The sequence below is a fragment of the Manacus candei genome, unplaced genomic scaffold (assembly GCF_025592945.1).
Source record: "Manacus candei isolate 608988 ecotype Guabito, Panama unplaced genomic scaffold, ASM2559294v1 h1tg000023l, whole genome shotgun sequence".
Lineage (NCBI taxonomy): Eukaryota > Metazoa > Chordata > Aves > Passeriformes > Pipridae > Manacus > Manacus candei.
In genome coordinates this window covers 16347142-16370002 of record NW_026138071.1, presented here as the reverse complement: position 1 = coordinate 16370002, position 22861 = coordinate 16347142, and the positions used below count along the sequence as shown (strand labels likewise).

At 39.9% G+C, this 22861-nt stretch overlaps 1 protein-coding gene across 1 annotated transcript in view; it reads right to left on the bottom strand.

Moving 5' to 3' along the window:
- The window catches only part of PPP1R1C (protein phosphatase 1 regulatory inhibitor subunit 1C), a 58645-nt gene that overhangs the window by 19252 nt on the left and 16532 nt on the right, over nucleotides 1-22861 (bottom strand). Inside the window, 2 exon segments of the mRNA XM_051787968.1 lie at nucleotides 9867-9927; nucleotides 11789-11826. Of these exon segments, the coding sequence (XP_051643928.1) occupies nucleotides 9867-9927; nucleotides 11789-11826 (99 nt within the window).

Sequence of the window (22861 nt, the reverse complement as noted above, 5' to 3'; positions counted from 1 at the left end):
CCATAATTCAACGTAAAATGCAGTCACCACAAACGTTGCAATAGATACAACTGATCTCACTTTGTAGTTGCTATGGGCAGCAAAACATTATGGCAAAATCTTTTGTGGCTCTTTATTGTGTGAGTGACTTGAGCTTGTAAGAAACCTACCTCTTCTGGTTTGCCTAAGGCATCAAAATACCCCAGAGCCAGCATCCAGTACAACCAGAAAGTAATTACACCACAGAAACACACTATCTGGCAGTCAGAACTGTCAGAGCCTGAAAACAATTATTGCTCTCAATTTTTCTGGAAAGCACAGCCAGAATATCAGTTTACTCAATTTCATTGTGGAAAATATAGACAAAGTATAAAAACAGTAGACTCTTCTCTAAAGGTTTAGACGCATTCAGATCACAGTTACAGATTCTCGAAAAATGAGTTTTAACACTTCTTACTTTCCATCTCGCTAAAAGTTAGTTGGAAGGAAAGTCAGGCTCTAACCACTCACGGGATTTGGGGAACAGCGCTGGTATATTTTGCGTCGAAATTACTCAGATTTAATGTAATTCCACTTATAACCGTTCTTGCCATCCAAGAGTGGAGCTGCGCCGAGGAGTCACCAGGGGGAGCCTGCATGCCAAAAATGCCACTGACTTATTTTTAACAGCACCGTTTTCTTGTGGATTGCAAGGAGATCGAAAGCTGAATTTACACGATATCTCCTCATTGCTGAAAGAAAAAGAAGAGCCTGGTGCCTCCCTTTGCCTTTGGAGGGGATGGCTGGCCCGTGGGTCCTCATGCTGGGATGGATACATGCAGCCACGTGCCCCGCCGCCCACCGCCACAGTCCCTCTGCAGCGTGTTCCTCTCCCGCCAGCTTTCCCTGCTCTCGCTTGAACTGGCCTCTTCTTCCTTGAGACTAACGTCTCGAACTGGACACAGTCCCAGCTAGGCTGGCTACATGCCTTCGGGTTTCCTATACATTACCAGCTGCTCTCCAGGGACAGGAGCAACCCTGGTGTGTCCTGTGTCCCTGTCACCTGGAGAGATGCCATGGCAGGGAATAGCCCTGCACCCTTTCCAGGGTTTACCAGGCATGTGTGTATATGTACTTCTTGCTGTGTGCCAACATACACAGTAATGGTGTACCCTGAGCTGGGAGAATCACAGCAAGCATTTTAGGTGTGTGTTTTCCTTCTGAGCGGTCACTAAATCCCTCAATTTCTTTAATTGTATTGCTAAAAATACTTTGTAGATTTCTCAGAGCCTGCTGATCATCTCTTCTGGCTATAAAAGACCCATGAAATAACACTGGTCCACAGGCTGGGGGAGCACTGAAAAAACTGAAGTATCCTCTCTCTGTTTCAAGAAAAATTAGCAGCTACACCAGATGAGAGCTTTTAAACAACATTCTCCTGGCCTGTGCAGCTCACAGGAAAATTAATCCCTTTTCAGATCCATATGCTAGCTGCAGTATTTCCTGTGTTTTTCTGGTCACAGTCACACACATAATTCATGAGAGTGTTCAGTCCTAGCTGCGAGTCTGAAAGGATGTGGTTGAAATCTTCAGGCTGCTCATGTTCTTGTCTCCATGCCAGAGCTCTGGTGGATGGTTTTGGGAACTCTGTGTTCTTGCTAAACTGGGCAATGTCGCATCCCAAGGGGTGAAGAAAGGGAGAAATTATGGAGGGGAGCAGAACCACATGGCTTTCTGTAGAAAATTTTTGTTTTTCAATAAATTCAGACTAATAAGCCTCCACTTCAAAAGGAAAAATAATCAAATACTTAAAAAAACCAGACAACATCCCCACCACAAGAAACCCAACACAGATGGTCTGTAAGAATCAGGAGCATGGTTTCTTATGGTTTCTCTTAGCCTAACCCCAGAAATAAGAACTATGTTGTTCAGAGACAGAGATATCACAAAGCTAAGCTACTACTTGGACATTGACTTGGGTCAGAGTGATACCTGATGGTAGGAAGCAAAATAGCTGACAGTGACCTACTGTACTTGGAAGAGCAGCTTGTGGCCAGGAGCCACTCTCATGGAAATCATTGCATTTTTCAAACCTCACAGCCCTTATCCCAGGAGGAGTGAGTGCAAGAGGTAGAAGCTCTGCTGACAGGCTGTGAGCCTGTGCCTACTTACACACGCTCACAAGGACCAGCACAGCTGATGGAATCTTAGATGGAAGGTCGTGGGATGATTTTGCTGTGTCAGGCTAATGCCACTGCTCAATGCACGGTGGGGCCATTCATGTTACACAAATTCACTATTAACCTTGAGCTTTTCTGTACCTTGTCATTCTGTCTTTTGACAGCGTTGCCTTTAGGGGGTGGGGGATTTTTACAAGTGAAATCTGACTACATGGAGAGGAGACATTAATAGATAAAGAGGAACTGTAGAAATATGCAGTTAGATACAAGTGTAGGGAAGGACTTTCTTTTAAGGGTAAATTAAATGAGACAGCAGCCCACATACTATGGAGGCTTTTTAGAAATATACTACTTGGAGAGGTACCTCTGTATTTATACACTGCATCTATCTCTATCTCCAGAAGACCCCAATATAAATTGAGCAAGCTCCCCCACTGTTTCCCCATCCGCAGACCCCCTGGCAATGCCGTAGGAGGAGTGTGCTCTCCCCAGAGGGCCTGATTTGTGGCACAAAGCCAAGGAGGAGTGAGGACCTGACAAATGCACTTGCCCCCACCAAATGCGTGATCCTCTACCTACTGTCCAGGAGCCCAGGAGATGAACAGGAGCAGCAGCATGTAATCTAGGTCTTCATTTTGCCATCATGCCTGGGATCAAATTCCAGATTTATAATGCTTTAGATGAAACAAACGGGCAATTATTATTTATTACAATAGGACTCACTGGAGTCAGTGGCTGCCACGTGGCTTGGTTGTTAATGTCCAGTGTAGAATATACAGTTAAATCCAAGAAATAAAATTTAATGCCTTCTCAAATGACTGGCTTCATAAGGACCTTACATCTTCTCCTACAAAAATATTCTCTTTTCTTCAAAAGCTGTTTTAATTGGGAACACAACACTGCCAAAATCTTTTTAATTTCACTATAAATACATCTTATGATATAAAGTCACCAGAACAACACATGCTGCCCTTCCTGGACTTTCTACTTTACATTTTAAAATATGTACTATGTCTCCCACATTCTCTTTCTATAATATTTTATGTTGTTATCTCTTAAAAGGTTGCCTTTTTAATGTTGTCTGTTATGTTACTTCTTAGAAACAGTATGATGTTTACACTGCTCTACATTTAATACAACAATGTTTAATAACACTATTTTCAAGTCATAAATGCTGTTTCACAGATATTTCTAAGATTAACTTGTATCGTAAAAATAAACCTGTACCCTTCAGAGGGGGCCAGTTCAGCATTCTTTGCACAAAGATTAGAAGGAACTATCAGATATGTGGACTTCATGGTGAGCCAAATGAAGTCAGTGGAAATACTCCCCCAGACTTGGGTCTGTGTTGGACCACACGTGGTAATTCAGGGACTGACATTAGTGCTTGGCACAGCCTTTTCTTTCTCACTCTAGGTAATAGTGGCAGATGACAAGTTATAACACAAACATCCCAGCTTTGCTGTAGAACAGATGTCAAGCTTAGTCTCTACTGAACACCTCGGTCTCTCTATAGGTACTGCAGTATTTATTGGAGCCAAGGCCAGAGCCGTTTTGAAGCAGGAGCCGCCAGCTGTGTGAAGAGAAATGTATTCAAAGTTGCCAACAGTAAGAAATTAAATACAGACTATGGCAGTGTCTGCCAGTGTTTTGGGCAGCAGCATAATGGTGGCAGCCAACTGAACTTGAGATGGCAGCAATCTAATGCATCCCCATCACCAACTCAGTGATTCACTAATTAATTTAGGGCTTTTTTTTTTTTATTGCATCTACAGTCATCATCCTACTGTACAATCTGAGGAAGTAGAGAGGAGGGTAGAGTGGATAGGAAAGAGACCAGGCACTGGAAGGTAGCATCTTTGAAAAGATAGTCAGGGAATTTGTTCAAGGCCATCCTGCTTCAAGTGGTGTGGTTGCAGCGAGATGCATCTGACTAGGATGGGGGTAAGAACAGTATATAAATGAAGAGAACAACTAGTTTTGAAACCAAAGCTGCGCCTTTCTTTTTTTGACTTGATTAGGGAAAAAGGAAAAGACACAATGATACAGGACTGCAGCATAAATCTTCTATTCCCACTGCTACAGAAGGTCCAGGCAGTCATAGATCTTCCACCCAGGAAACTAAATGCATTGATGGCACTTTGTCACACTACAACACATGAACAAACAAGAGTAGCATACACAAATAGTGTGTCAGAGCTTAGCCTTCTGTCACCCAAGAAATAACATATCGAGATAGATCTTCCACCTGAAAGAAATGTATTGAAGAATGGGTGCCACCAGGCTAAAAAACAGATGCTCCAGGAACACGGCAGCTCTGCTAAGGGGTTGGAGGAAGACTTTGTCCCAGCCATGTAGATTGTTTCAGCTACCAGACAGTGTCTGCTTTTGTGGAGTAGCCCCAGCCACCTGCCCAGTTATCACAGGCCTTTAGCCTACTGGAAAAGGAAGGAGGGTTAAACTACACATTCAGGATTGAAAGGAGAGTTGAAAACCATCTCCTTCTGTTCTGGCCTCATGGCTCATGTGTAGAACAGTGGTCTTTGAAAAAGGATCGTCATTGGAGAGATTGGGAAAATATAATACTCTGAGACAAAGTGACTGACCCACACAAGAAAAGTCTGACTGAGCACCAGCTTGGCCTTGATGTTCAGAAAACTCTGTAAGACGTCTTATATTGTGGTTAACATTAATTTCCTAAAAATAAAGCCTATGTATGAAGCAGAAACAAAAAAAAAAAGACATAGTATTTTTCTTCCCAGTGTAATATCATGCTTCATGTTCTTACACTGATGTCTTTAGTTAACACCAGAAGCTCTTCTGGTGTTTGCCATGTAAGAAGGCAGCCCATAAAATGATACAAGTTTCTGTAGTCACCGCTAAAGACTTAAACACTTCATTCCTCTGCCACTTGAAGTAAATCTAGCCTGAGATTTTTGTTCCACAATGATTCTCATGGGCTCCAAACTCAGTGCTTACTATACTAACAATAACCCTTCATGTCTCCAGACTCTACCCATGTTTGTTGTTAATCTTCAGTCACAAAGTAATAAGATGCATCACACATCATCAAGCTGGCCTAAGGGGTTACAAATTTGGATGAGGGCCACATACTGTACTAATTGCTTCTAATAAATGACATATTTCAGGAGGGACATCATGATTTTAATCATTTATTCTGCATGTTGTTTCCTTTGGAGAGAAGAACAAGCAGGCACTAAACAAGCTGAGCATCTGAAATTCATGGCAGAAGCTAGAAAGAACTCATTTAGTATCAACCGTCATTGTAAATACTAGAATTATGCATGTATCAAATCCCTGGGTCTGAACACTTTGGGAACAGCCAGTGAGTTCTGGCTGCTTTAATGACTCAAACCAAAATGATGTCTTTGAATGTTCCTTAGATTTATAACAAATCAGATTTAATCCCATTTCAAATCTTGTAACTGGGGCCTAACTCAAGAAAAAGTCTTTGTTTCTATGCAAAGAAAAATACATTAAGAGGGGAATTTAAAACATGTATTTCCCAAAAGGCTGAGAGGGAAAACAGTCAAACATACATTTCACTTCTGTGGGGAAAGACTTTAATTATGATTTGATAGCTGTTCATCACAAAGGTGGCCCAGTGAACACAGACAGTGAAAAGAACTTTCTTTAAAGCCTCTTGAAATTAGTAGGACCTCGATCTGATCTAAACAGCCTCTCGCAGGGTGAACTAAGATGAGTGAAGGTTTCCTATTTCCCTGACGTCTAGCACATCCACACCAGTAGACTTGCTGTTAATGAAATCCTCAAACCTCTTGGGAATGTGCATTTCCTTCACAGGGGGAGACCTTGATAGTACTTAAATAGCCACCAGTATTAATAGCAATAGCTGGGAGATAATGTGGAGACTTGGGAACTCTAGGGAGTAATGCAGGCTTGGGAACAGCTCAAGCTGTCTTCCATTTGTCTTTGTAAACCTTTCTTCCTGTCACCGCTGTCTGCATTTCCTTCCAAGGATGAGCTGAGATACCAAACAAAACATGACTACCTAGGTAAAAGGAAACCTGCCTAGGCACAGTGTATGTCTTGGGGTGGAAAGCTGCAGTTGCAGCTCTGAGACTCAAATGTGCTCTTAACTTTCAAGTGGTAATAAGACATCAAGGAAGCACCATTACCTAAGATAAGTGTAATCTGTTTCCGCCTTGGCAGTCTAAGCTGCCTTCCTTTGGTTCCTCTCTACCTGTGAGGTTTATCATCCCACCATAGACTTCTCTGGCAATTGTGAGGGGAAAAGAGTGAGGTTCCAGCAAGACTTCCAGGGGCTACTCTAACACACCAAGCAGAATAGTGAAGATACCTCTAAACATGCTGTTTGTGCATGGATGGATGGATGGATATTTGTGCTAAAACAGTTGGGCATCTACTTTGGTACAGAAGAAAAGGACCAAAGGGTTCTTGATTTTGTCATACAGAACAAGAAGTAGATTAGTAAAGAGGAGGAAAAGGCCTTACACAATGAGAATTGACTGGGAAAGACTGCCCCAGGTAAAACTGGTGACTATTCAAATTGAGAAACATTTCTCTGATTGCTTTTATGGTTTTTTTCATAGGGAGGTTCAAGCCAACCTCTGCACATGAAGACTGAGAGTTTAAAGCATGAGAGAACTGGAAGTTCAGGCATAAAAGCCTGAGTAACAGAAGTAAAAAGTGACATAAACAAGGGAGATAGAATTGATGAATCCTCAGTTAAGAGTGCTGCTATACCTAGAAAAAACTGTCACGGTGTAAATCACAACATACAGAAAATATGATGGATTAGTTTGGTGCAGTCTTCAGATACTGACCTGTGCCAACATTGTGTGCTACATAAGAACATGGAATTAACAAACACTAGTGTGGCAGGTTAGAAGAAGGAATATCTATGAAAGCAAAATGGAAAACCTCTTTGACATCCATTAGGTTTGGTAATATAATACTAAGAAGCACACCATACTGAGCTGTTATCTGGTTGGCTGGCTCAGTCCCTGTCCAGATTACCACTTAAATCAATAGCTCTCACATTGATTTTTCCAGTACACTGTATTCCAGTAAAAAGAACAATGCTCTGAGATGAGTCAGCTATTTATTCTTTCTGTAGGAACTCTGGTTCATTTTCATTTAGGAAAATAAAAGCAGGAGCCAAAGCACACACAGATATCTAGTAATAAGAACCTGCCTGTTGCACCATAACATGACACAGGCTCTGCAGACATGCAGGTTTGCTACAACTTGCTGCAGCAGCCACAGCCCGGTCTTGAGCTAGAGCAAGCTGCTATAACAATGGGACTGAAATATTTGGGGATTATCCTAAACAGACCATAACATTGAATTTTAGTTTAGCAACTGCTATGGCAGAGGAGAAAAATATGCCCATATATATATATATACATCTATATCATATACAGATCTATACATATCTACATATCGTAGAATCACAGCATCATAAAATGGTTTGGGTTGTAAGGGACACTAAAGATCATCTCATTCCAACCCCCCTGCCATGGACAGGGATGCCACCCACCAGATCAGTTTACTTAAAGCCCCAGCTAACCTGGCCTTTGATAATTCCAGGGATAGGGCATTCCCAACTTCTCTGGGCAATATGAACCCCTTCTCTGGGCAACTTAACTAAGCTGATCTCCACATTTTTACCATGACAGGTAGAACCTCAGCAGTACTGTATTTCTATTTATTGCATATATTTTCATGTATTTGCATGTTCCATGCAACATGTGCTATAGTTCTGGTATTGTAACTAGTCATCACTACTGTCTGGTGTTGTTTCTGCTCTTTTCAACCATGTTTACAATTTCCCATTTTATGTAGGTTACTATAACCACAACATGCAGGTTCATTTACTTTCTCTCTTCAGCTTAGCTGTCAGTTCAGAAACCAGCAACCTTCCTCTCACCCATTTTTGTAACCATTTAAAGAAACTTACAAAAACTGCAGCAAAAATATTTTCAGTTCAAAGAAGAAATTACAGTCTCAAGAGCTACCTGGGTATTTGGAGTCAGGCTGAAGTGCAACTCTGCCCACAGTTTCTCTTGACCCCTCTCTGCTGCAGGCATAGAGAAGATCCTGCCATGGCCCCTCATCTCTCCCACAACTCTCCACACACAGCTGTGCTGTCTCGGCTTCCAGGCTTGGCAACTGCCTGCGAGCTTGGCCTGTTTCTGGGAACTTGAGTTAACAGTAGCTAAAAACTACTAAAATGCTGGAGAAGTTAATAAATGAAAATATTTGCCCCTCTTGTCCACTACCTTTATTATCTCCAGCTTTGACTGCAAGGTACCGGATTACAGTCTATCCCACTTTCCATTAATAACAGCCTCAGAGGCACTCTGTGCTCTGCTTTGTGGAGTTTACAAGATATTTCAGGTTAGCTGTGATCTATTTTGAATCACATACTCTCCTACTTTTGTACTGTTCTGTGAGAATTAAGTTGATGTAGAAGTAAACTATGCCAGGTACCTCCCCAGGGGTCTCAGCAGTGTTACAGGTAACTCTGCGTTGGCTGCAGTCCTTGAGTGAAGATACAAGGATCTATTTTACACAGCTCTTCATTTGCACAGTATTTAGTTTAGGCTTGCACAGGAAAATAATACAGCAGTGAGATCAATAGGCGTTATTTCTATCCATGCAGAGCATTTTCCTTTCACAAAAATTATTGTAATTGACTCTAATAATATTATTTCTAATATTCAGTACACAAACTTTAGCCCATTTTGGCAAACTGATAGTAAGTCTTCTGTGACAGCTGAGTGATGCTTTAACTGTGTCCAAGACAAGTACTAGAGTACTGAAGCTACAGAATGAGATACACAGAACTGTATGATAGGCTGATATGGTAAATTACCTAATGACAGTGGCAGTATTTCACACAACAAATCAAATATCCCACCTTCTGTGCCAGGTAATAAATTGTGTTAAGTAGACAAAGGCAAATTTATGTATTCATTATCTATCAAGAGACACTTGGCAGAATAACCTTTGGTCTGCAGTCTGAAAATAATTGTTCTCTGACAAGTGTCAGTCAGAAGTGCTAGTGAATCACTATAGATCTTGCTTTGCTGCAAGCACCATCAAGTCAAACTCTGTTCAGTTACTTGAGAAGCAAGGCCTAAATATAGTTGCTCTGATCCCAGTTGATATTCCTGCTGCTTTTATATTTCTAAAAGCATGTTAGCCCTTGAAACATTTACCAAGATTTCTCATTTTATCTTATCTTCCCAAGAAAGGCTTCACACTTCCTATGATCAGATACTTAGCCCACAATTTTGGCTATTTGCCTTTTCACAGCTGCCTGGAAAGGGAGGCAGAAACTGGGAGAGCGGTTTAAAGAAGAAACAGAGAACTCTATGGGGCCAGCACTAATAGAATTCACATATTCAAGAAGCTCTCTTCAAAGTTTGGCATTGAATTATCTGTTAGAGCAAACTAATGAAAGTATCAAAACTTTTTTTTTTTTAAACCAATAAATTCACCACTGCAGCAAGATTCTATGCTGAGAATAAAGAGATGGTCAGCATCAGGTAGATGGCCAATGCCAATACCAAAGTGCAAAGGCAGCAGTGGTTGAGCATGAACCCCCCGCAGTCGTGCTGCTCGTGGGCAGAGCCATCACTCACACCCCGGCGTTTCCTCTGCCAGAGAAGACACCGAGCCACAATGCAAGGGGCCGGGGCAGGACCTGCACAGTACCTTTGAGGGCAGGAGGGGTGAAGACGCTCTGCTTCCTCTGCTTGGGAGAGGCACTCTGGGACTGGGGAGGGACAGAAAACAGAGAGAGGCAGTAAGAGATGGGCAGAGGGAGAGCTTTCTGTTCATGGCAGCTCTGGGTCTTGCCCCACAGCTGCTTTCAGAGGGGCACATACCCATCTGAGGAGTTTCTAAGAAAAATATATTGCGTACAGCTGATGCCAGTTCCTGGACTTTCATGTACACAGAGAAAACTAAGATTAGATAGAAAAATATGTATTTAATGGACAATCTTTATGACTCCCAGGCAAGACAGACCCAATACTACTGAAAATTACCCTTCACCCTAAAAAAATATTGTTAAACATAAAATTTGGATAGTCTGTGCTTTTAACAGTCTGCGTAACTGATTCTCATAAGGCAAATAAATGTTTACATACATTAAAATAGTTGCAAGATTCACATTAATCAATATTCCAATTAAATACAGCATAATCAGTGATTATATGTATAGGTAAGGTAGAACTGAAATTATTAATCTATACATTTTAACATAAATAAGTGGAAATCTCTCTCCTCCACTTTTTCAATGTGTTCTATTGCACTTAAGAAAATCATTTCAGCAGCCAGTCATTTGGTCTTTAATTGAGACTGATTTGAGTGTTATATTTAGATACAGTTAAACTTTTTATGGCCCTGAAATTGCATCTATGCACAAAAGATAAAGTATTCCAAAGTAACGGTAGCAAAATTACACATAGAGTAATAGTATAATTATACCAATGTTTAGTTAGCAAAAACTGATGGGAATATATTCAGCGCTAGAGCAGAGCAGCTTTTGCAAAATGAAAGCAGCTAAATTGGTGTTCATATTATACCAATATGAAATATGTTGATATACAAAGGGTAATAAAGCTACATAAGGTCACACTGATAGCTAGCTTCGGAAGACATAAGCACCATAACACGCCTAACAGAAAGCTTAAGGAAAAGCTGTGTGTAGGCAAGCTTTTTTATTTTCTCATCTAATCAATTTCTATTTCTATTTGTATTTATTTATATTTATTTATATTTATATTTGATCGTAACAGTGTTGTCTTTTCCCAAATATTTTCTGAAAATGCCTATTATATAGACTGTGAATTTTAATCAGATCTATTTCTTCATGGAACATTTGAGACAGCTCTTAACAGAACCACTTTCATAAAAGTATGGCCAATCCTATTACCTTACCTTATTAGAATGGATGGAATGATAACATTTATAAATAAAATATTATCATCTTTGGAAAGGGAAAGTTATTTATACACGCTATGGGATGGGATAGGTTGTTGATCCTCACCCCAGGAAATCTTTACAAGTCTGTATTTGAGTCCAAATTTGAACCAATCAATACCTCCTGCTGCTATTTAAAATGTTGCCTGCTGCTCTGGGCAATGGGTGAAGGAGAAGGAGATGAGAGAATTGCAGGAACTATGCAAGGGGAGATTAGAAAACAAGATTGGAGGAGCCCACTTTTAACTCGTGCAAACAACACTGCTGCACTACCTGCTGTAGGCTTGGCAAATGATGGAGAGAGTAGGGAGGAGTTTGTAATGCTTTTGTAGACCAGCAGCAGCCTGCAGATCCAAAGCAATGCTTGGATGAGTTTAGCTGGCAGGGGCATCTTGGGCCAGGGTTGTTATGCTTTGCCAGGGCATGGCAGCAAGGCAGAGGGGAGGCTTGCCTCTCCCAGTTCCAGGCCACAGGGAGAAGGAGAGCCAGCAGAACTGACACACAAAAAAAACAAGGCTGTGTTACTGAGGATGGCATGGCAATGTAAACAAAAATATTAACCAGGATGAATCAGGATGAGTTTCAAAGGGGTTTTAACAATAGACCTATTTTAACAATAAATATGTTTAAAAAAAATAAAATTCACTTACCTCTGCCTGTGAGATGCTTGTTCTCTTCTCATCTTTTTCTACAGAAAAAGATATGGAAAAAGAAAAGTTAGTACAGAAGTGTTTCTTGGTGCTAACACTTGCAACCCTGCAGCACTGCTGTAAATAAGAAATTAACCTTCTGATTTACAGCTTTTCTTTCTCTTTTGTATGTCTCAGAAAACCAGAGGATCTAATTAGCATTTAGACATAAGAACTTCATCTGAAGCACTTAACTCCTATTTTTTGTCTGTGAATAACAGCAAGCAATGGAGTGCCTTCAGCAGCAGGTCCTTTGTCCAGGCTGGCAGCGGGGCTCTGCGCTTGCAAGTGGGGCTGTCAGGATACAGGATTGCTTTGCCCAGGGACTGCACTTTCTTCTACAGTCACAAAAGGCTTGGTTGCCAAATGGCATGCAGCAAACTCAGAAAGGGCTCTATGCACTCAAATCATAATAACCTCACTCAGGTTATTAATATAACAATACTGGTACTGAAGAGCACCTTGAAGTAATATGCAAAAATTAACAAAACATAGCTTAACAAAGAGTAATGTTTCACCTTAGAAATTTCATGATGCTACTGGACTGAAATTTTTCCTGGAACTTCTTACTTTTATTGCCTTAATTTTCTTTGGACTATATGCATGGTAGAATTGGCAAAACTAGAGATTTCTAATAAAATAAGCATCTCTGAGAATCTGTATGAACAACTAAGCAAAATTGTATGAAGCAGGGGAGGTTCAAGGTTCTTACTAACCATGTTATATAACCAGTCTTTGCATGAGCTAAATTCTTTTGCTACTGCTGTCCTGATACAGTTGATGGCCTGACAGTGTCTGTCTTCTGCAATGATTTCACAAATACTTGATGAATTACGCATAGGATCTTTGATGCACTGTAGTTTGGAGCTCTAAAATAAAATTCCATTAAAAACAGAGACATCAATCTCTCACTATACCAACCTCCCTTCTAAAATTTTCCACTTGAAGATATCAGTGTTTAATTTTCACTGAGGTGTGGCAAATCTGTAAATGTAGGTACGAGGGAAGAATAAGGTCTAGGCTGTATCACTTTATGTGACTTCTCTAGATATTGGCTGCTTGTGGTGTGCTGTGTATGAGGGTACAAGCTAGTACAGGCAGCTGTATCACATTTTCTGTTGGATTCTTTACCATTGTATCTGTGCATCTTGCAAACATTAATTGACTTACTGGATTTTTCAATGTATGTATTTCTCATTACCTCTATCTGAAAGGCATTCAAATCACTCATGCTCAAGGTTAAAAAGTGTAGTTGAAAACAGTGCTGATTACTAAAGCATGATCCCACAGATACAGAATTAGACAGGACAATCAGGAGGTCAGTTTCCTGTCATTGACATTTGTGTGAACTTTGGTAAGGTCACTAAACTCCTCCTTGACTTCCTTACCTGTAAATAAGTATAGCAGTGCCTATTTCAGTATAGCAGTGTCTATTCAACTCCATAAAACACTTTGAGGTATGAAGTTAGGCTGGCCAAATGGGTGATTATTTATGTGCTTTCTTACTGGTTGTACAGCAAACAGACACAGACTTCAATGAGTCAACACTGGACTTTTTTTTTTTTAGCTCAGGATCCCGGATTTACTTTGGAGGTTGAAATTTGAATAAATCCGGAACTTTCAGCAGAGAACAATGAAAAGTAAGTTACATCCTATTCCTTCCCAAAACTCTAAATTTGTCCAGATTAAAAATATATTTTGTAAACCCAAGCTGAGGCTTGCATAAGGAACAAAAACTGTAATCAGCAGTTTGAACCAGGTTTCAGGTTTTGATCCTGAGAATGTGCACAATTGTAACCCTCTGGGCTTGCACATTTAATGTTCTAAGTGATGTGACATTAAAACTACCAGAACTGGAGAATTTCCAGCCTTTCCTTCCACCCAGCAGCCCTTATATGACAGGCAACTTTGGAAAAAAGAACTGGTCCTATATGGAGTTAGAGAGATCATGCAGATCCATGGGGTAAATAGTGCCAGTGAAAAGCACCAGACAACATGGACATTTAAGAGTGACTTACAAAATCACATAAAACCCCCCCATTTTTCAAATCAGTAAAGAGAAATCAGAATGAGCCTAAAGGAATGAAAGATACAAAGTTGAGGCAGCAACCATGAAGTGTTTCAAGTAAGATGAAGAGAAATGTAGAGCTGGCTGGAGATGCAGTTTGGTCAGTGGTACATTTTGACATGTATTTATTTTTGAGGACAGAAAGAGCACGACATACTTATTTTTGATAGGCATTATAATGGTCAAGACCCAAAGGAGAGTATAGATTTTTAAGGAGAGGTGACAAGGAATGGGAACAAGGGAAGTCTAGATCCCTGAATGACATAGACTGAGGCAGAGAGAAGAAAATAGACAAAAACTCTTTGTGTAGAGGAGGAGGAAAAGATGGAAGGCAAGGGGGACATGTAAGGAAGATATACTAGCTGTGTGTAACTGAGGTAGCAATGAGACACAGGAAGAGTGGGGTTGTAGCAGCAGTAAAAGGTGGAATTTAGTCATGACAGAGAGCAGAGCCGGAGTGCAGTGCAGGCTGGAGCTCAGTCAGGAGTTCTCTGCCTGGGGAAAGACTTAGAGCCATCTTGGTCTAACTGAAGGATTACATTAATAATTGTGTGAACATTCTTCCTTACACAAATAATGGTTTTCCAGTGTAACTTATAATGCTTTGAAGGCAGTCTAAATAAACTAATGAAAGCATGTCTCACTAAAAAAGTATTCTTGTGAGAGTCAATGGAAGTAGGAATTAATGTTCTCACTGGCATCAAGAGATAATGTAGACAACCTCTGTGATAACAGATTATATGAGAAAGGAATGTACACGGTAAGAAAGAACATCATCAGTTACCTACTGCAAATCAGACATTTCCACCCACAGAAACCAAACAAGCCATGCATCTCCCACCCTCAAATTCATCAACAGTTATAAGCTGAATTTCTTTACTGAACTCTTAGAGTATAAATTACTCTTAAGAAGGGTCAGGAAACAATCAGAAAATAAATCACAAATAGCAGACTATGATACCACTTGATTCCAGGGACAGGATGAAATCCCTCGTTTGTCAGCATCCTCTAGTTCCCACCGACTACTATGCAGGCAGGATTCTGTTCACAAAAATCATAGTTATACAGAATGAGAAATTCACTTATCATGTTTATAACTAGGTAATTATATCACAGAGAATGTGAATTCAAATGATCAGCTATTTCTCTTTTATATTAAACAAAACCCTAGTTCTCAGTAGATAACTTCTCCCTACAGGTTTGCTCTCTTTTGGGCCCAGAAGGGAAGAAGCTGTTTTAATGATGGTCCATTTTTCTCCCTCACAGAATGTAACATTGTTCACAGCTGTGTTGTATTCCAAATCTCAACATATGTTTTCTTCCAGTTAAATTTATTCTCATCTGCTCTAATTACCTAACAGGGATCTAATTACTCAAGTAATTTCTAGACAATTTTTGAGTTTTTGTTTCAAAGAGGTGTAATAGAAATCATAGGAAGAGCTGAGAATGGATTTGTACATACCCAAGTACTGGAAAGTAGAGGTATACAAAAACAAGATTGGAGCTTTGTTTAGAGGGGCTTTTACACCTGTGCTGAGATAAAAGCAGACAAGGACTTTCCCTTATGCTGGGTGAATAATGTCTGAGCCTAGTCTGATCCTTACCTCATGCAGACTGGAGTAACACCTGGCAAAATAAACAGGGTTTCAGGCTTTAGTCAGTGTCCTCAGGAAAAAAAAAAAAGTCAATGAAAGGTTCAGTCTAAAGGACATTTCCTTCAGTCCAGATATGTACACAGAATTTCCGAAACAAAGCCTTGTTTTTTTAAGGAGAGACACTTCTGAAAGCCCATCTACCTGCACAGACCCCCTTTCAGCATTAGACCTGTAAGCTTTAGCCTTTACCCAAGGCAAAAATCTCACTCACTTGCAGGGAAACCTGCAAGATTTGGCCTAACTATATTGCTGAGATAGGTGGAAGAAACACCAGGGAATTTGTATCCCAAACTCTCCTGTTAGCAGGCCTCTTTTGAATCTTTATTATCACATCCCTCTAGCCAAGCTGATATAATAAGCTGAGCTCCCCAAAGGTGTCATTATATGAAGTCAGAAAAGAACCAAGTGGAAGGAGGCTGGTTACAGATGGGATCAGAGTGCTGATCAGTGCTGATCATGCTTCCCATGAATCCCCACTGTTGTGCAAAGGGAACGTCCATGCTGGGGAAAGCTTTGTGGTCATTTTAGAATAAGATCAAAATTCATCTGCCTTTCTTCTCCCACTGGATAATGTTAATGCACTTGGAGCAGCTATACAGGGCGAGAGGTGACCTATCTTAAAAGACTTGGCCTCTGATATCACCCAGGGGCTCTGCAGTGGTCTCATCTCGCAAAGGCTTATCTCATCCAACTAAGTACCCTGCTTGCTTTCCCCTTTTCTGTAGGGTATCAGTCAGGCACTGGAGAAATAGAACAGATCAGAGAGGCCAGCTTTTACACAAAAGCAACTCAGTAAGAGGCTGGTATAATTGTTGGAGAAAGCTTCTTTTAGAGAGTTTGGAATTTTCCTTGGGAAAACGCAGTTGAGCAGTTTCAGATCAAAATCATAGGAGGCTGATAGATTTGGATTTGGTTAATTTTTTGTCATAGTATCTACATTTTCCTTATAACTAATAACCATAATAGTCTTTAATTACTCAGATAGTGGGAATAGCCCATGAGCTGCATGCCCATAACAGGTGTTAGTTAAAGAATGATTTAAACGAGAATGGCTTCAATCTGAAAGAAATGAGCCTGGCAAGAGACTTTCGGGGACACAATGTTTAGTCTGGAGTCACTTTATAATCCTGCCCTTGCCCCTGTATATACAGTGTCACTGGAGGCAGCAAAGTAGATGAACAGAAACATGGATCCAGCCTTTCACGTGCAAACTAGTGCAGGGCACCCCAGGCTAGTGACAAATCAGATACTGCTGCTGCTATGAAATAGTTTAGCCAGTTTCATTTGATTGCATTAGTTTTGATGAAATATCTGAAACAGTGGTGCTGAAACACAGCACTGCTGTGTCCATGAGCAACATTTGCTGTCAGAAACTGTGAAAGAAATGAACCAATTGCTGACTTCTGATCAATGTGCTCAATGATGACATAGAGTTGGAAAAAAAAATAAAATATCCTGCCTGTGGGCCAACTTATCCATGTCCTACAAAGAAGAGGAGGGTGGCTCTCTGTTCCTGCTGTGGGGTTGGGGGATGCTTGTGTGCTTGGCTAGTTGGGGCAGAATTCTGCTCCCAGTCTTGCTCAGTGCTAACTGCACAACAAGGCAGACCACTTATTTTGAAAACTCACATTTAAATGGAATAGACTCATGAAATTTTAGGACTTAAGAAGAGAAATGTATAATTTTCAGAACAATCTTTCATTGCCTTGCCATTTAGTGGCAGGAAAATCTAAAATTTTCTGAAAATTTTGTTTCAGTCATTTCATGTTTCAATTTCTCCATCAGTAAAATAAGAATATTTTCTTATCCAATAGCTTGCCTCACTGGTGTTTGACCACCACCACTTGTATAAGCCATTGGTATTTGTAAAACAAGCTCACTGAAATCTGATTTAGAAATTGACTGACATATTTTCTTTTTTCTGCCATCACAACTTTTTCTTTCTTCTAGAGGACATAGCAAGATCAAAAATATTTAATGCTTTGCTTTTGCCAGAGTTCTAACTATACATTGCCACATCAGGTAGCATGTCATTGCTTTTTCATAAACCACTGAGGTAAGAAAAGGAAAAAAATTCAAAGCAGACAAACATAAAAAATGCTTATGCAGCTAATTTTTTGATTTTTGCTTGCTGTTTTTTATTTGCCAGTATCTATCAATGAAAATTGTCTACGGGTTTAAATGTCATTACATTTAATTACAAAAAAATATCCTGGTAAGTACTTCTGGAGTGAGTATATGTTTCTGAAACCATTCACATTGCAAAAGCACCTCATTAAATTCCCGTATCCCAGCTGCTGTGGAAGCAAAGCTGGAAGGTCTGCTCCCCTCCTCAGTCAAGTGCTGACAAGAGAGAGCATACATTGTGGTTCGGCTGCATCTCACACACTAATCAGCATCTAAATTACTGCCTGGCTCTTTAGGGAACACTAATAACAAGATTTGTACAGGAAATATTAATAAAAACATACGGGGGAGAGGCTTTTGCATGCCTATCCTACCAGGTGTCTGCTGTTAAGGTGTGTAGCGTGGGAAAGGTCCCACACTGCGCTGACAGCACCATCACCAAGGGACCTGTTGTCACTCTGTCTCATGGATCATAGTGCAGCTTTTTCCATCCAGCTCCTGACTGTAACCAGCCCTTCGTATTTCATTAAAATGCTACAGGCCAGATGAATCTGACACTTAGAATTTTCTTTCCACATAAATCAGTTATTTACATAACTCTGTATCTCCTGCCTTCAGTATTCAAGTAGCCATTACAAGGACTGAGAAGAGTAGGGGCTGCAATCTCCTTTGTTAAACCAAAACCTTCCTCATGGTGCTCAAAGTCAGCCACCAAATGAAAAGAACAATCATCCTTTTACTCCCAATACAGAGAACAGCATCTGATCCAAACAGTATCTATATCTCTGATCATACAGAAAATATCCAAGGACCCACTTGAAAGTGCACAGCCATAAGAATATGAAATAAAACCACCTTTCATAAGATACACAGATCAAAATTTCTTTAAAACATGCATTCTGGTACCATAATCTATTTTGGAAGAAACTGGAGACACTACAAACCTCAAATGTGAATCTAAATGTATTTGTTTATATCACATGAATCTCAGAAGGGAATTATAGTGCCTGGTTCAACCACCTTATTATTCCAGTTTCATACCAGACTCATGAAAATCAGTCTTATTTTACTAGCATTAAACTAGAATATAAAAGTGATGAATCAGGTCTCAGGCCTTACAACACAGCAGTCATGAATTATTACAAGTAGCACAGAAATCTCTTAAGCATTTTGTTTCCAATTTTTCATTCTCCCTTCCTAAAATACATACTAAATATTAATATAAAACAAATTCTAGATAAGTTCTATAAATCAAATATAGCTTGTCAAAATATACTTTGGAAGAGAATTAAAATTTAATTATTTTCCCCCTTCTTACTAATAAGGATTGAGCTGTACTGCTTGTTGTCTTGGAGTTGCACTTCTACCTGACTTTGTGGTCTTCCAGCTGCTGCCAGCTCTGTAAGGCTTTTTCTGATATTGTCCTTGTTTTGACTGACAGGACAGAAAACAGGCTTTGTGGAAAAACCTGTCATGAAAAAAATACTTGTGTGCAGAAGTTTCTCTTCTTGATAGCACAAGAGGCCCTGTTCTGCAATCCTGCTCCATAAGAGAGAAGGTCAGGTGAGCGAGGCATGGGGAACAGACCTTCCTGATGTGAAGTCTTAGATCTATGATATGGGGACCTGGCAGGTCTTCCCAGAGAAAGTAATCAACCCAAGGAGAAATATGCTTGAAATAAATATTCTGTTTGGATAACTAATGTATAGATTGACTTTAATTCACAATATAAACAATGCTAGCCTTGAAGATGCTTTCTTCTAGTTGCTTTTTAAGCAGCACAAAATCCTCTGAAGGAAATGGAAACAGCTTCCAAAGAACAACTGTCTAAATAAGAGGAACCAGGAGGATATAAGTAAAAATACGGGTTTTTTTTAAAATTTTGATCTCTCAGATGAGACATTTTCTGGACCAAACAAAAATCTTTTACTAAATTACCAGGAATGACTCTGAGCTAAACTTTTCATGTAATTTGCAGTTGACCAGTGTGGATTACTGGCATCAGAACAGTGAGGAATGTCCAGTAGGACCACAGGGTGTCACCGTGGGCAGAAGTTCTAGACCAGAGTTAGTCTCCACATTGCTTCGAAGCTCCCTGAAATTTACTCATTCCCAGTTAACAGCAAAATACTTCTTTCTGTTTCCAGCACAACAAAGTTAAGCTCAACCAGAAATCTAGGGTGTCTGCTATGCTCTGACCCTTGGCAAAGAGGAGTTCGTCAGTGCCTGGCTTGGCTGGCTGATAAGGGGAGCAAAGTGCTGTTTCAGGCAAAATGAGTCCTATAGGAGTTGAAAAAAAGAGAAAAAAAGCGAACTACTTTCTCATTTAATAAATTAGTTCTAGACTTAGTGCAACTGGGAAAGAACTTAAGCCATATATAAACTGGCTCTTAGTCAAAACTCTTGCTCGTTATCTAAAGTAAGTAATGACAGTCATATCAATACCCATTACATCATTGAAAGTCCAGGTTAATTAATTCAATTAAGTAAAAATAAATGCGACAAACTGAACAAAACTCCTGTGATAAGTGATTTGAAATTTAAAATCTTTGGTCTATTGGGAAGGTTGCTGGTAAACTCAGGTCTCAAAAGGAACAAAGTGGAAAGATACATGATGATCTACATACAACTTTTATGCATAGCTATTTAGGATGATTAAAATGTCCCATTTAGATTGAAATACATATAAGAAAAAAATCCCTTAATTCTTGCAGCAAATAGATGTAAACCAGGGTGACACTGATTTTCTGGCATGAGCCAGAAGGGAATCTGACAGCCATCATTTCTGGGTGCCCCAGGCAGTGCTGGAGGGTCAAACTGAACTAGAAGAAAACATAAGAATATTAGACTTTCACAGAGATATGGAACAAGACTAAGGACAAGGACTGCAAAGTAGATGTAAATCACTATGTGGTGTCTCAAAGTTTGTCCTGCTGTGTAGAACAAGAACTCACCTAATTGTTAGGTTACACTGACATAGGGTCTACTCTGACACAACAGCTGACATCAATAAAGATTGCATCTTTGCTGTATGGACTAAGGGCAGTTTCTACACTCATAGCATAATCTCACCAGGCCTGAAACCTGACAGTGAAAGACAAGATTCACATGAAGTAAATAGGAGGACAGTGAAGATAAAGAAGGGTTTTGAGAGGTTAGAGGAAGGCCAGAGCTGTCAAGTGACTGCCAGCAAATACTCAGAGAAATAGGTTCAGAGCAGAAACATGAGTCTGAAATGAATGTGCCCAAGCAAAACATACTGCTTGACTGCTAAATGTTTCCTCACAATTGCTACCATTTTACCAAATGTTCCCAAAGCTCATACACAAAAAACTTCCCAAACAGCTTGGAATTACTTTGTTCATTGACTAAGTCGCAACAATGTACTAGTTTGTGAAAAGGCTTAATATGTTCATTAAGTATTTTCAAATACAGAAGGAAGCCAGGTACCTTGAGAAGACAGCTACCCAAGGTTATGAATTCATCAGTGATATTGGACAGTATTAGTAATGTGCTACTTTACAGCTGCTTGCTTGCTTTAGGTTCAGTCTGTGTTCAAATGACATAGTGAAGAGGCTCAAGATCTAAATACAACTGAGGCAAAGATCATGAAGTAAAATCCATGCTTACCAGGAATATAGTATTAGCCAATCCCTTGTTATACATTTAAACAATTTCCTAATAACTTTATGTGCAGGAATCAATTATGATGGAAAATTCTTTGTGTTGGTGTTACAGCTGCAATAGCTATCACTGTGAGCAGTTCCTTTCTCGGCTGCGATCTGTAGAAGTATTCTAAGCTCCAAAATAAAAAGCAGCAGCAGCCAAAACCAAAAAAGCCCACAAAAACCAACCCAAACCAGCCAAACGTTTCTTAGCAGGCTATAGCTCATAAAGTTGTTAAAAAAATATCGTATCTGAACGGTTATATTTGTACATTCTGGAAAGTGACATTTGCCAGGGGAGAAGAAAACATACAAAACAATAAAATTCTTCCTTAGCCAGTGATTATTAGTGCTGCCTTAGCAGTTTCCTTCCTTTTGGAATAATACCTCAAGGATTTCAGTAAGAATGTATTGTAAAGCTAGTCCTGGCCAACTGCTCATGGCCTGCTTGTGGTTAGAATGCACATGCAGAAAGCTCCTCACATACATGTATCACCTTACACATGAATCATGTAAGCTACTAATAATAGTTCTTGGGGTTTAGGACCCTTTTTACAAAAAGAAGATCCAAATACCAGTTTTGTAAATTCATTGTTTGGTTTTCCAAGCTTTCCAAAAGTCAGCAAAATGAGGTTTCATTATCCCATTCTCGCCTTCAGTACAACTAAGTGGGGTGGAACAGACCAGAGCAATCATTGTTAGCTCAGAATAAGTCAGCTGTAATTTCCAAAGGCCTTTTTCAGAATTTCTACTACCCTCACTACACACCAGAGACAGAGGGGACCCTGGGTTTTGTTCTATACATCTCCATTTGTACTGTCACAATCAGAAACACCTTGCTGGGATTCCTGTGGAATAAGCTGTTCCATACCCTCCTGTGGGATATGCTGTACACATTAAAGCTGAAGTCATGCACCAGCACCAGCATTTTAAAGAGGCTTGAAAGCACACATCTAAACAATTACAGCCCTGCTGACTACTTACTGTATTTCAAAAACAGACAGTAAAAACCTAATATTAGTCAGGATGAAAAATCTTCTGGGTCGCAATTCTTTAAAGAGAAAATTCTTTTTTCTCCCCTATACTCCCAATCACTTTTTGGTTCATCACTACAATTCCACTTCAAACAGAAAAGGTTATGAAATAACCCTTAGTAATACAAACATGTTACTTTCAAACCAGCTGGTTTTTAGGTTAAATTGCTCCCTGATTCTGTAGCTGTCATGCAGATCCTAATATAAGAGCAAAAAGGTGGGGCAAGTGCTTCAGTTGATCCTAGAGATGCTACTGTTTGGTGGTGGTCAAAGAAAGAGCAGGACAGATTCATTCAAATCTTTGCTTTCTACTGTTGCCTGAGAACAGCTATGGCAGGGAACTCCAGAAAGACTTGAAAGAAATACCATCATCACACACCATTGAGTGGTGGAGGCTCAGTGCAGAAATGTTTAGGCTATGGGATGTCTAGGCATCAGGATAAGCTGTATTGTAGCTATATGGTAAAGCTCACTGCTTTATTGAA